The 15,535-nt window shown below is 30.5% G+C and overlaps 1 protein-coding gene across 4 annotated transcripts in view; it reads left to right on the forward strand.

Annotated features, from left to right (window-relative positions):
- CALCRL (calcitonin receptor like receptor) overlaps positions 1-15,535 on the forward strand; it is a 105,152-nt gene that overhangs the window by 58,633 nt on the left and 30,984 nt on the right. For 2 of the 4 annotated variants that reach the window (XM_082630357.1, XM_082630358.1), the window contains 7 exons: positions 1,136-1,225; positions 1,410-1,498; positions 2,575-2,667; positions 4,912-5,047; positions 7,548-7,658; positions 7,758-7,870; positions 9,254-9,345. In XM_082630357.1, coding sequence (XP_082486483.1) covers positions 2,614-2,667; positions 4,912-5,047; positions 7,548-7,658; positions 7,758-7,870; positions 9,254-9,345 — 506 coding nt within the window. In that variant the 5' untranslated portion in view covers positions 1,136-1,225; positions 1,410-1,498; positions 2,575-2,613. The remainder of the gene's footprint in view (positions 1-1,135; positions 1,226-1,409; positions 1,499-2,574; positions 2,668-4,911; positions 5,048-7,547; positions 7,659-7,757; positions 7,871-9,253; positions 9,346-15,535) is intronic. The other 2 variants (XM_082630359.1, XM_082630360.1) reach the window with 1 other exon arrangement.

The raw sequence follows: 15,535 nt of genomic DNA on the forward strand, positions 1-15,535 counted from the left end.
ATTGCATGCTAAGAGATATTTCACTAAGATACTTTTTGGAATTCTGATTTAGAAACCCATTAGATAAGCAACAAAAATAACTGCTATTGTTGCATGAACTGCTTTTCAAATATGTTGGATATAGGAAAACTTCAAACATGTTTTTTAAGGCACTTTTTCCTTCAATTTTTGAGCCCATGTACACATGGAAGGTAATTTAATCTTGACTCATGTAAATCATCAAAGCATTGCTTCATAAAAACCTATCTGATTTCCAAATAAAACAATATCAATATGTCTTTACATTCCTGTTTGTAAATCTATGTGTTTTATATATATTTAATACAGAAAAATGTGGATGACTAATGTTTTAAATTTGGCTTAAGCTTTATGACTTCCAAAGACAGTACAGTAAACTACTCTTTATTCAATATCCAAACGACCACAGGACTCAAAAACTGAATAAAGGACTTTATTCTGTAGGATAGTAAACATGCTGATATAAGAACTTTTTCCCCCAATTTTCAGTGTCAGTATAGATTCAAATACTACTTAAAGTCTTCTAATAGAAGAAATGACAGTTCACTAATAGTTATGATTAGTGTTCCTGATTGTAAGCTTAAAATCCTAAAGTACTTTATTGTTTCATTTATTTATTTATTTTATTCATTGATTTATACAGCAAATGTAAATTAACTACCAGAGACAAAGGATACAAAGATCAATCAGATATGGTTTCTGCCTGTGAGACACCACACAAGCTAGGGAAATAGATATAAGTAACTAAGATTAACACATTCCAATAAATATTAGATAAAATTATTCAAAGGAAGTTTAAACTACAGTTTAATTTAAAAGTCCTTTTATCATACTCTAGTTCTTCGAAATTTACGTAAGTAAAAGATTCAGTTAATTGCTAGTGTTTTGACCATCCTGGATAAATGAAAATTGACATTAAGTTTTTCCATATAATGGAAAACAACAAATATTTGTGATAAAACTCAAATATATTGTAAGCAAAATAGATTTTTAAAAATTGGAATAGCTTAATAAAAATATCATTTTTCTAGTGGCATTTTCTTTGAAATTTAAAATTTATTATGGAAATGATTTTGGCTCATTGAAATAATATTAAATTATTATATCAATATTTCAGGTCATGACCCTGGATTTAAGAAATTTTTCAAGACAGTTTTGAGTATAATCCAAGAGAAAATGTGATTTGAGTCTGGAGACAATTGTGAATGTAAGTATTGGAAAATTAGATTTTTCTCATTGTTCCATGCAATAAAAACTAAGATATCAACTCATTAATTTTTGAATTGCAAAAACTTTGATTCATTGTTTTCTCTCTATTACAACATGATTTTTTACATCTAAAATTAATGGAATTCTTCTTTTTTTTTTTTTTTTGGTTGTATTTTTTAAAGATCAGCTAATAATAAAAGCCCAGTGTAGCTGATCGAAGAGAAAACATTATTTGGAAGTTTGCTACAATAAAAAGAAAAGTTTCTTCTAGGTAAGTCATTGATGAGGGCAAGCAATGGCATAGATTCTGTGTGCTAGTTAATGGCAAGCTTTCATTGCATGTGATAATGCAAATGCTAAGTAAAATGAAGAAAAGTTTTTTGTAATTCTTATTCTAACCTTTGCCCTATAATAAAAAACATGACATGTTTCCTAACAAAATCAAATCTAAGTTCATAGTCCACTGGCAAATATCTATTGATTAGATTTTTATCTCCTTTGAAAAATATTTTTTACTCATTCAGTTAAATAAATACTATATTTTATGACTAAACCATGGTCATTTATATTTCATAAAAATTCTGCCAGAGTATACTGATCATGGAACTTATAGGGAGTAAGCATTATACACGTTACTCCTGCAATGTTTGTCTCTTAGAATTAAGAAGTTAGCAGAGAACTGTATCTATCGTTAGAAATACTCAACAGAAGTACTTTTATTTGGTATTGCCCATCTCCTGTAAACTTATTTTAATAATATAGATGACTTAGAGAATCTTTTATTTTTTATTAAAAAAATTGAGTGCTGAAGTGAAGAATAATTTCTATTAAATCATAAGGCCAATTTTATGACTTATGGATGTTAACTCTCAAGAAATTGGCACAAATACAAAATTTTCCCTTAAATTGTTTAAAAGTCATAAAATTAAAAATAAGATTATGCAAAAAAATAAATAAGATTAATACTTATCGGACATAAAGGTAAGCTTTATAGTAAAATATGCTATCAAAATTTGTGCTTTTATGTTCTTGTGAAACTCTTTACTTTGTACTTTTTATCCCAATTTTGGTAAAGGTAAAGAAAGTGAGATGTTTTCTAATTACTTAAAAATAGATCTGTAAGAGTATTTCCTGCTTGTAAGGCTAATTAAGTTAAACTAAAATGTATTTAATTAAGCTCTTTAGTACTTTAAGCCACGATGCTCTTAATATTTGTAATATGTAAGACTATTAATCAAATCCTTAAAGCAAAATTATTGTGTAGTTTAAAAATTTTTTCCATTGAGAGCCATCTATGTTTATTTCATATATATTGCTAAATTATATTTCCTTTATTTTCTATTGCAGTTTGATTTATATTATATAGCATATTTCATCTTGGCTTTAATGATGGAGAAAAAGTGTATCCTGTATTTTCTGTTTCTCTTGCCATTTTTTATGGTAAGCATAAATTTCTCTAATGTATCTCCCTATCTATGATTATTTCTGTTTTAACTTCCAACATACCCATAATTGATAAAGGCTAATAACACAAAAATATATGTAGTTATTGGATGCATAAATTAAGTACATTTTTATATCTAATCAACACAGCAATCATTTGTTTCCCTTCAGTGTACCTTTTTAGGCTTTTAGTCCTGTAGCAGGCACAACAGTATGATGGTGCAGTGTGGGTGGAGGGATGATGCACACAAATGTGCAGACACCAGAGAAAAGCCATTACCAGAGTTTGAAATAAAAATGGAATGGCTCTATAGTACAGTCGTACGTAATGAAATATTTTCAATCAGACCTGCTGATTCTGAGTTAGATCTATTAAAAAAGCAATTCCAATCTGTTGATTTTTCTCCCATTCTGCCAACTGATTGACCTGTATTGATTGAAAATCACTTTGGAATCATGCACTATGTTTTAAATTAAGTTCCTCACCCATTCACTCAAATAAGTATTAAGTGCCCATTTTCTGACAGGCATGGATGCTAAGTTTGAGGCATGTGAGTATGAGCACTCCTGCATGCCTCTGCATGTATATGCAGGGGATGTGGGGCTGGAAGTGGAGGGTAGACTAAGGATGACTAAAAAGCAATTGCTGTACTTGAGGGGTCATAGGTCATAGACATTTAATTTTATTTTTATTGACAGAAATTTTTGTTCCTATTTTTCTCTGTTTCACATTAAAACAGTGACTATACTCTTACTATATGTATGAGAAACTCAGAGACATAATCTCACCTAATTCTGTACCAGCAAATAATTTTCTTGTGGTGTTTCCAAGTAAACCCCACAAAGATTCAAACAAAGAAACTCAAGAAAGGTATAGAAAACCTAAATGGGAAAAAAGCACAACTACTCTCCTGTCAGTATTTGTATTTAAAAACATTCTCAAGTCTAGGAGCAGTCCAAATTCTGCACTTCTTAGATGTTATCTTAAGTAAACAGACTGAAATTCAAGAAACAGGATTCCTGTTTCTTCAGCTCCCACCCTCCATTGAGTAGGCCAATGAGCTGCACAGGCCAAAGCTGGTTCCCTGTAGGTAGTTCTGTAACAGATTACCAATCCGATTATTGTAATTTAAGGAATTGTAACCGTTTCTCTTGAATTCATTCAGACGATGTGCAAACTTGAGTTTTTAAGTAAGAATAAAAATGATATTGATTTTATGCAATTCTATAAACTGAGAACAGGAGGAAAGAATTTTTTCTTGATGTTATAAATTTCCATTTATTACTTGTGCAGCACAACAGCTGCATAAATCTTTATTAAGAGATTAAAACCAATCAAAGAATAAAAAAGTTAATGTTAAATGGTGGTGAGGTGATGGTGAAACTTGAGTGGTGCCACATACTGAAGAACTTTTACAATTTATTTTAAATTTAAATTAAATTCAACTTCCTGTTAGAGAATAGAAAATCAAAAATAAGGGAAAAAAATAGGAGTAGAAAGAATTGTTTATGGAAAACAATTAATAGGAATTATGCAAAAGCAAAGAAGAAATAAGGTTGAAGAAAGGTTTATACAGGCTTCATGCTACAAAACAGGAAAAAAAGTCAGGTAGAAATTAAAGTATAAGTGAATCTTAAAATAAAACTACTAAAGTGGAAGAATATAAATATATACCATGCCTAAAACCTTTATTGATATGCATACAATAAAATTCTGTTTACCAACGTCATAAATGAACTTGTCATTATTTTGATTATCAAAATGTAATTATAAAAATGCCAACAATTTTAAGCATTTACCATGTGCCAGATACTTCCCCTCTGTTATCTTGATACTATTTTATCCCATTTTACAACGAGAAAGCAGAAGTTTTGGTGGTGGTAGAGGGGGTGGTTAAATATCTTGTCTACACTCCCAGGTCAAAAAGTAGAGGTGAATTTTGAATACAGCTGTCTGCATTCCAGATACATGGCTTGGAGCTGGCTCCCACAGTCTTCTGAGAGAGAACTGTGGACTATGCTGCTCACTGGGGCCATTGGCAACTCTTGGTGGTGGTTTGAAATTGGACATGGTAGGAATATTTACACCATGGAAATTAGCAAACACTACAAATCAGGAATTTCCCCCCAGAGCCTCTTGACCCTGCAGTACATCACAGCACTTACTGTTTTCCAATGTGACAGACTGCTTCTCACAGACATTCTCACAATTCTGAAGTTTTATTTTCTTTAATCCCTTAGATTCTTGTCATAGCAGAATCAGAAGAAGAGAACCCTGGTGACTTAATTCAGTTGGGTGTTACTAGAAATAAAATCATGACGGCTCAATATGAATGTTACCAAAAAATTATGCAAGACCCTGTTCAACAAACAGAAGGTAAACATGACCAATTTTAAATTCATTTAATATAGTTTTGAAAGAAAACTACCTCATTACATTATTACGGGTCCCTTAGGTCCATTCTTAAAAATGGGTTAATTGCTAGTTTTTCTGGTATATGTGCAGTTTTAATTATTTACTTATGAAGAACATTTTATGATGCAATTATCTTGCCTCTTTTTAAAAATTCTAATAAAAATATGTGCGACAGGGATATTTTTAGTAACTTTTTTTATGGTATAAAGATATTTAAAATATCAAATAAGTATGTGTCTTGGATTAAATCAGTGACAGTTGATCTTCAGTTTATGTGATTTGTATGTCTTTTTTTTCAAAAGCTCCTTGATAGTAGCTTAATAAAATGACAATTTTTATTTTTTATTTTTTTGCACCTAACATACTTTGTGTGATACATTTGGTAGCAAAGCTAATGAAATCCAAGAGCTTCTGTTTCCATTAAGATATTTTTAAGGTATTTTTGAAACATTTATAGAGGGCCTACTAAGTGCCGTATATATGCTTCAATTCTGAGAAGAACAAGTAGAGTTGCCAAATTTAGCAAAAGCAAAAACAAGTCCTGTATTTTACCTGGCAACCCTAAAGGCAGAGTTATGTTCAACATGTAAAATGCAACACTCATAGTGAAACAAAGCAAAATGTGAAGACTTTAGATATTTTTAAATCTTTAAACCATCAGTGGAAACAAAGAATTTAAATTTGGGGGAAAATATTTGATAGTATAAAATACAATGTTTGTTATATACATGAAACGTTAAAAGTAGGTTATTATTAGTATTTGTAACTGTCAAAATGAACTTGCTTGTGAGAAAGAGAAAAAAAGCAAATTTTCCACATTGGTCAACTCTTGGAACCTTAATCTAACTGAACAATTTAATTTGTTCATCTTCGGAGAAGTAGTTAGATATATCTGTCCAAATATTTTTATTACAATATATATCCAGTTAATACATGTATTTAAAATATGCCAGACAATGACAAACTATCTGATATTAGCTCAATAGGGATTGAATTATCGAGTAATTAAAATTTGTATACAAATTCTTTGTTAACTGATCTGGCTTCTCACTTTATTCCATTAAAATCTAAGTGTTACTAGTTTAAAATTATTGAATTAACACCTTCCAAATCATCTAGATATGTGTGAAAGCTAGCTTCAAATCTAATTTTTTAACAATAGGAATATATTTATGAGGGTTTTATAATAAAATAATTTTGTGATAAGTTCAAGATCACTGCAAAATAAATCTTCCTCTTGGAGAGTCATAATACACTTTGTAATTTTAAATACTCTAGAAAATCTTGTTATAAAGAAATGTTTATTTTAACTTTGTGTTCCCCAAATCTATTTGATTACATAATTTTTTAATAGAATACCTACCTACTCATATCTCACTCAAATGTCATACAGCACAGTTGGAAAAATTCTAGACCTGGCAATCTATCATGCAGCCAGTGTTGTGGAATCTTTTGGAGAAGTATAAGGACTTGTTTGTGAGGCTTTCTAAAATGGTATCAGGAAATTTTTCTCTGATAGGCCACAAAATGCATTTTATTTAGTAATATGTGGATGCAAGCTATTTATATAAGAGTTTGAAAATCACAGGAGGGAAAACAGACTATCTGAGGCTTTTTTTTTTTAACTAGAATTATTTAGATTTTCAGGCCAATAGAACTTTTTTACTTCCGTGAAGCCTAGATTGATTCTGAGATTGCCTTACAAATCTGTTAATAATAATAAACATCTCATGGAACATTCAAGTTTCTATCTATGTGTGCTTACCTAACAAGGCAGAAAATTACTCTCTTTGATTACAGACTGTTATAACTTTGGAACATTTTGGTCATTTTATTTCTCTATGTCTTTAAAAAACTTTACATTTTTTCATGTAAGAGGTTCTTTCTCTTAATGTTGGTAAGAAAAGAATGAGAGACTAAACACTCTACTTCATTTGAAAAGAAAAGGAAGGAAAGTAAGAGCTAGAACTTGGTGGAGGGACCTAAATAAGTATGTGTCAGGGTTAATGTGGTGAAACAGGAAATATTGGAATGTTCATCTCTTCACTTCAGAAAATACTATAACTTGCCCTTAGAATACAGTTTCTAAAATAAAACACGTTTTCATCTTCCCATAGTTTTTGAATTTCAAGCATAGGGACACTAATTAACCACTACTTTATGGTTAAGAAAACCAGCAAAGACCGTGTGATTTATTAAATAAATAGCTAACTTTGAGAATTAGAATTAAAGCTAAACCTCATATATTTTTTAGATATTTCTAAATTTAATTTAACAATTAGTTATTCTAATAATTACTTTGTGAATAATCCAAGTAATTGTTATAAAGATTTTATATGATGTCTTCATTTTCAGTAGACAGTCTTTATTCCATGTCAGTGTGAGTCTACCATTAAGACTTTATGTCTTTCTATATAACTAGAGGGAGTTAGTAAGCCCTAATTTCTACTCTCCCCTTAAGGCATTTATTGCAACAGAACCTGGGATGGATGGCTGTGCTGGAATGATGTTGCTGCAGGAACGGAATCAATGCAGCACTGCCCAGATTACTTTCAGGACTTTGATCCTTCAGGTAAAAGTAGAAATTTATATACAAATCTCCTTGACATCTACTTAATAAACCCTTGGTTAACGGAATTACTGTTTCCTTTTTTCCTTTTTAATTTTAAAGAAAAAGTTACAAAAATCTGTGACCAAGATGGAAACTGGTTTAGACATCCAGCAAGCAACAGAACATGGACAAATTATACCCAATGTAATGTTAACACACATGAGAAAGTGAAGGTAAGTAATAATTATAAATTCAGATTTAATTTACACTATTTTAAAAGTTAGTTGCCGATATAATATTGGAGAAAATTTAGCTAGTTCATTCCACTGTAAAGCCTTTTCATCATAAAAACAATGAACAAAAATATCTTTGTAGAAATAAATAATTATTGATTTGGTCATTACACCGAGGAAGCAATCCTGCTAGGTAATTCAGTGTCTCAGTATTGGAGTTTAGAATTTTCCAAAGTAAACATACTTTAAAAGTGTAAGAAAAAAGAAAATTTTCATCTGTGGTGGAATTCCTATAATTACGGTCAGGAATTGTGCTCAAGTAAACAAGATAAGCCCAGCGGGGTTTACACAGTTCCCTCAGCAGAAGGCTTTCATTCTGACTGGCTATTAGGTCACCCTCACTGACATTCCCACTTTTAACATCATACATTAAAGTCAAGGTTAGTCACAGTTTGTCACAACAATAAAGCTTCGATACAAAGTGCCTGCATATATTTGCACGTGTGTGTATATTGAGGCAGTTTGTCACAGTGATTAAAACTGTGTTCTGATTTCTGACTTCCTGTTTCTGCTCCTTACCAGCTGTGACCTTGGGCAAGCTGTAACCTCTCTCTGCCTCAGTCCCCTCCTGTGTAAAGTGAGGATACTAAACCCATCCACAAGGTTTTCATAAGAATTGACTTAATACAAGGAAAATATTTAGAAAACTAACGAGCCTATAGTAAGCATTTGATAACTGCCAGCTATCATAATTATAAATCATGTATTGTTTGCTTACTCAGAGAAGGGTTTGAAGAGAATTATAAAAATACACAATAAAATGGTAAGTTACAATAGAATAAAGACAAAAATCAGAGAAAAAGTCAAAACCAAGATAAAAAATTTATTTGTACACATCAGAGGCGCCTGTAAATTACTGTTTTGAGACTTGTTTTGGAGCCTCAAATTTGTCAAAGGAAAAAAAAAAACCCAGTTAGGAAAGAAAGCCTTATCTGGCATCTAAGTCTAAACAAACAAACAAAAATCATTGATTTAAGGTGCACAAACTGATAGAGTGAAAATTGCCAAAATGATAAATGTTGGTTTTCATATTTTATACAACGTAGATCAAGAAATTTATTTCTTCATATGTTTAATATGTGACTTCTAATTTCTTAAATAAAAAGAGCAATTTATAAATTTTGATATCATCCAATAAATTTTCATAGATATTCTTCATTCCAGATGTATTCTAATACTCATTGGCTTGCAAACTAAACGGTAAGGCTATCAGATCACATGTTTTTAAAAATATAAGTTATTTTATTGATTTTGAGCTTATACACATGTAGAATTATAGTATTGATATGAGCCTTAATTTTTTTTTATTCATACAAATTACAGACTGCACTGAATTTGTTTTATCTGACTATAATTGGACATGGATTATCTATTGCATCACTGCTTATCTCACTTGGTATATTCTTTTATTTCAAGTAAGTACATGTAAAACTTTTTTTAATTTACTGATTATCTTTGGTGAATGCAGTATCATATGCATGTTTATCCATGTGCTGATAAAATTTATGAAATATAGATGATTTATAATGTTTAAAATAAATTGAATGTTTAAAATAATTTGAAATATGTTGATTTTATCTTGACTTTATAAAATGTAGAGAAAGGAGATTGACAAAATATCTGAAGCCTAACTTTACAAAATGAGTATGCATATAAGAATGAAGTCATGCAGTAAAAAGGGAGCCAAAATGAATATGTAAACCTATCCTTATTTGCTTTGGAAACTGCCAAATATTATAGGCCTTCCTAATTAAATTTTCAACTTCTTGGTCAATTTTAATATCAGTATACATGGTACATTATAAGAACTGGTATTTTGTGCAAAAAATAGCAATGACATTTAATATATATTATTAAAAATAATAATTTCAATATATTATGGTTAGGTTAATTTTCCTGGTTTGGTGGGTTCATTTTTAAAATAGTTTAAAATTATATTTTGAAATTTACTTGAAGTTTATTCCTTTTTAGGGTGGAGGGAGAGTCAGCTCCAATTTCTTCTTTTTTAATTGAAATATAGTTGATTTACTGTGTTTTAGATATACAGAAAAGTCATTCAGTTATGTGTGTGTGTATATATATATATATATATATATATATATATATATATATAAAATATATATATTCTTTTTCAGATTCTTATCCATTATAGGTTATGAGATATTGAATATAGTTCCCTGTGCTATACAGTAGGACCTTACTGTTTGTCTATTTTGTATATATAGTAGTGTTATCTGTTAATCCCAAATTACCAATTTATCTGCCTTCCTCAAATTTTTTGATTCCACCTATCAACTGTGATATTTTTTAATTGACAGGAAAATAAATTCTAAAAATGCATAATTATGCATTAACATGGTCTTCATAATTTTGATCACCACCAGTAATTAAAGAATGCAGTGTAAAGAGAAAGTAGCTATATTTTATTGTATCTTCATCACCAGTGTCACTGTCATTGTCTCTCTCTTCCTCTCCTTCCTCCTCTTCTTCTTCCCTCTTCCCTCCTCCTTCTCTTTCTTCAACAATCATCTTGGAACATTAGCAGCTTCAGAACCAACTAAAGTAGTAGTTGCACATCAAAATAATCCAAATACAGAAATTATTAGACACCTGGATGTTAGGCTCATTTGTAACTGGAGTACTAGCTTTTAGCCCACAGTTCATCAAATATTCAAAGTACATGAAATAATATACGAACCAACCAACGAATATTTTTCATGGGATCAAAATCATGGGATCTAGAGATTGCATCATAATTGCTGGAAACTTGCACTTCCTTAAGAATCTTCAATATCAGTTACTTTGGGGAATTTTTAAAAACTTTTTGTTTTATATTGGATACAGCCAATTAACAATGTTGTGATAGTTTCAGGTGCACAGCAAAGCAACTCAGCCATGCATATACATGTATCCATTCTCCCCCAAACTCCCCTCCCATTCAGGCTGCCACATAACATTGAGCAGAGTTCCCTGTGCTATACAGTAGGTCCTTGTTGTTTATCCATTTTAAATATAGCAGTGTGTACATGTAGGTCCCATATTCCCTAACTATTACTTTGGGAAATTTAAATGGCACTTTTAATTTATGACATTATCGAGGCACCATTAGAAACCGACTAAAAATATTCCACTCTGAATAAAGCTAATTCAACATCTGAGTACATTTTAAAATGTGACTTTTTTTTTTTTTACTAAATTGTGTTAAAACATGCATCAAAATAAGTTGAAGAGACTTTTTATCCTAAAATACGGAAAACATTTCTTAAAGAATAAAATTTACTATACTATATTTTGTAACAAATTGCCAAAATGTTCTTGCTCAAAACAAACTGTCGGGTTTCCCTGGTGGCACAGTGGTTGAGAGTCCGCCTGCCGATGCAGGGGACAAGGGTTCGTGCCCCGGTCTGGGAGGATCCCACATACCGCCCAGCGGCTGGACCCGTGAGTCATGGCCGCTGAGCCTGCGCGTCTGGAGCCTGTGCTCCGCAGCGGGAAAGGCCACAACAGTGAGAGGCACGGGTACCGCAAAAAAACAAAAACAAAAACAAAAACAAAAAAAACCAGGCAATTCTCAGTCACTGCCTTTATAATTAGTTACATAATATCAGTTGCTTATATACAGTTTAATAAAACTTCATGTCTTTACTCTTGAATATACTCTTAGGTTATGTAAGATTTTTGAAATGAATATTTTGGAGTACGAAAAACTTCATTATGACTATCTAATAGATTGAAAACTGGAAAATAAACCATTTTCCAAAGTGACAATTTTTAAATAAATTCCTCGGGTCTACAGTGATAAATTATTTATGCTAATTGACAAAGTGAAATAGTGTTACTGATGATAACAAACTTATTGGTAAAATATGGCACTAAAACTCAGTTAATATTTTATTTAGTACATTTAAAGACACAAAATAAAATTAAAATTTCAAAATCTCAGTATAAATTTAAGAAAGATATAGTTCTTTTTTCTTCTTTATTGCTGAAAACAAAATATTTACAATTTAAAAATGAATGTATCTAAATTTGAATAAATGACTCTCTTGGATCTTAGAACTAAATGATACAAGTAATTCCCTAAAGTCTATGCAGTACTCTAGAACTCAGATTCTTAGTTCATTAAAATTACATATTACCACACATAGAAACACAGAGAAGATTAACTTAAATGTAACTAATATCAGCTAAGGTTCTTTTTCTAACATGAAGACTTTTATGACCATGACTAAGTATAAAGTAGATCAGCCTCTACCCTAAAGGCATACAATAGAAATCATAAGAGTTATTTGACTATCTTAAAAAGCTTCTTGGAAAAAAGGTTATGTTTTAATATTTCTAACCTCAGGGGAAAAAATGCAACCATTAATTAAAAACAAACTAATCTTGAGAATTGCACTTAAATTTGCAATATTTTTAAAAATTGAGAACAATTTAATTTTTTAAATAAAGAAAAGAAATATATACACCTACAATTCTAATACACTATTGCACAATTTCATTTATTTTTCCAGTTTTATTTCATATTCATTTGTATTTACTGTTTTATTTGTAATGTACAAATTATTTTAACTATTTTTACAACTTAGCATTATATAATTCTCTCCATGTCACTAAGAAGTTTTTAAAACAACCATTTAATTGGCTATTTAATTGGCTAACTAATATTTTATTTAGTAAGTTGACAAAAGTTTACTAAATCATTCTTCTATTTTTGAAAACTAAAGTTGCTTCCAGCTTTTCCTATTAATAAAATACACTGCAATGGACATTTTCAGCCATAACTTTCCCCATATTTTACACTATTTTTTTAGGCTACATTCCCAGACTTGTGATTTCTTGGTGAAAGGGTATTTATCTTTTTATGGCTCTTGAGATATATCATCTCAAAAGTATTTCAAAAACAACATATTCGAAACAAATTCATACTATCTACCTTCTCCTAACCCAAAGCAGTTTTTCTTCCAGAGTGACCCATCTTTACAAATAACATTACCAGCAATCTACTTGCATAAGCCATAGACTTAGGAGCAATCTTCGATGCCGTCTCAGTTTTCCTCCCTATCATTCTCTCCTCATACTCTGTGGATAAAACCTCCCAACAGCCCTCCAATCTATCCATTTTGTTTCATCTCTCCTGCCATCACCACCAACCTAGTCTTATGTAGCCTCAGTAAGTCCACTTTCACCATCTTCATTCAATGCTAAACATCGCAGCCAGAATATTTTCAAAGATTTATATTAAATATAGATCTGATTTTGTCACCCCTTGCTTTAAAAATTTTAGACTTCCTGTTATAATTTATATAAAATCAAAGTCATTAATGTATTCTATAATTGAATATTCTGTATAGTCTCTTCCCTGCTCCTCTAGTCTAGTTAAATGTAGTCATCTTTCAGATCTAAACCTTAGCATCATTTCCTCAGTGAAATCTCTGTGATTTTTTTATTGTAGTATTTCTGAAACTGCAACTAGTTTGTGCTGAATGTGGAATAAATTTTTAATTACCATTTAGGAGCCCACCATCTCTTCAGATTTAATATTAATACAGCTGAGACCCTTCAGATTAAATGATCTCTTTTTATTTTGCATGTAATAAGCCAAAATATTTAGACATATTAAATTTCTGAAGGACACAAAGTTAAATATAGTAATTATATTGCATGCCAAAGTCAGCAGTTAAAAAGACGATAAAGGGTGTCCTAGAATTCCAAGTCCTATGGCTCCAGTCAAGTTTGAATTTTAAGGATATAAATAAAGTTCTAAACTAACTCCATAAAACCAAATGTAAAATTAACTGTTTCTTTATGAAAAAGCCATGATTTAACTGAGCAAATGCTTGCTGTGTACTAATGAGGCAATAGTGGGACTGCCAAGGGAAAACAATATTGCAAGCCAGACTATACATAAATGCAAAGTATCCAGTTTCAAAGCTCTAATTAAACCAGTCATTTACTCTGTCTACTATGGACTGACTTTGTAAGAGGAAAAGAGGATGTCATAGAACTGACTTATCAGGACAACGAAGAAATTAAAGAAAATAATATCTGCTGATCAGGGAGTCAAGGTACCAAAATTGTTAAGCCAAATGACAAAATAAACAGGGAACAGCAGATGACTTCAATAATCTGAAAGGCTAAAATGGGAATAGAGTTTGTATAATAACACAGAGAGAAAAAATAGTTGGCTCAATTTAAAAAAATAAAAAAACACTAACAGGCAAACAAAATAGACTGAACCATCTGTTGACCAACTGACCTTTCTGTCACCAAAGATTTTCAGATATTAGGTGTCAACCTAGCAGGAATTTTGAAATAGGTGATTTCTATACTGGGTTCATAGCTGCACCTAATGATCTGTAATGCTACTTTCAAGCCCAAGTCTATAATTTAGGAAAGAAGATTAGAATGAAAGAGTTAATTTTTTAAAACAAAATATATAATTTCAATAACAGGAAAGTTAGCATTTGTGAAAGTATTTGCAGACTGAAAGCAACTACACAGATAAACTACATTTATTATATTATTGATTAGGAATTGAAAGAAAATCTGGTTCAATATTTTTATATCTGTATTTACATATATTATATTTAAAAGAGCAAATGCTATTCAACCAATACAAGTAATTTTAAATTGAAGGGTTAAAATTTTAAACTTCAGAATTAATTTATTTTCTCCGTAGAAAAACACTTTTTAAAAAACTGAAATTGTGTATATACATGCTAAGTACTTTAGCTTTAAAGATATAATCTGTAGACCCATTTCTCATTTTAAAAAGAGAGGCTAAAAATTTCATGTTGCCCCAAACATCGTCTTCATGTTCAACATATTGATAGACCTTATTTTTTTCACAAAAAGAGCAGGTTTTCTTTTTTTTTTAATCAAGAATTCTATATGCAATATATATATATATATATATATATATATATGTTAATTGCTAAAAATTTCGATGCTTTAGAAAAAAGATTTGTGACATGCTACATAGGCAAAACCTCATTAAAGCAAATAAATATCTTGCCAATATATGAAAATTGGTTCTTGGCCTCTACATAAAAGAAAAATTAAGGTTTTTAACTAGTTGCATTGCTTATTTTTAGAGTTTATTCAGAAACTACAATTAACTATTCATTTTCTATAGTGAACTATAAAAAAGCTTTAATGGTGAGTTAGCATGATAGATATATACTTGATTTCAGGCACAGTTAATTTTAATGGATAGTGTAATACAGTAATTAAAACATGGGATATATGCAAATCTTGCCATTACCACTTACTAATAGTATGGACTTATCCTGATTTCTGTTTTTCAGTTAGCCTGTTTTTTATAATGAGTCCTAACATTTAAAATACTGGGCAGAGAAGACACACAGTACCTGGCATGTAGCGAACTTTCAATATTCAGTAAAAGGTACTAATTTTGTCATTAGACAATATCAATCATGTAGGCACATAGACTACACTTACTTAGTCATCTAACATTATCCCTATATAAATAGTAATACAAAGTAAACAACAACAACAACAAAAGCCCCCCAAATTGCTGTGGAGCTACAAAGAGCTATGGGAAGACAGAGGAAAGAAAGACTCATTTTGACTCACAGAATT

This window comes from Mesoplodon mirus (assembly GCF_964341445.2).
Source record: "Mesoplodon mirus genome assembly, chromosome: 8".
NCBI lineage: Eukaryota > Metazoa > Chordata > Mammalia > Artiodactyla > Ziphiidae > Mesoplodon > Mesoplodon mirus.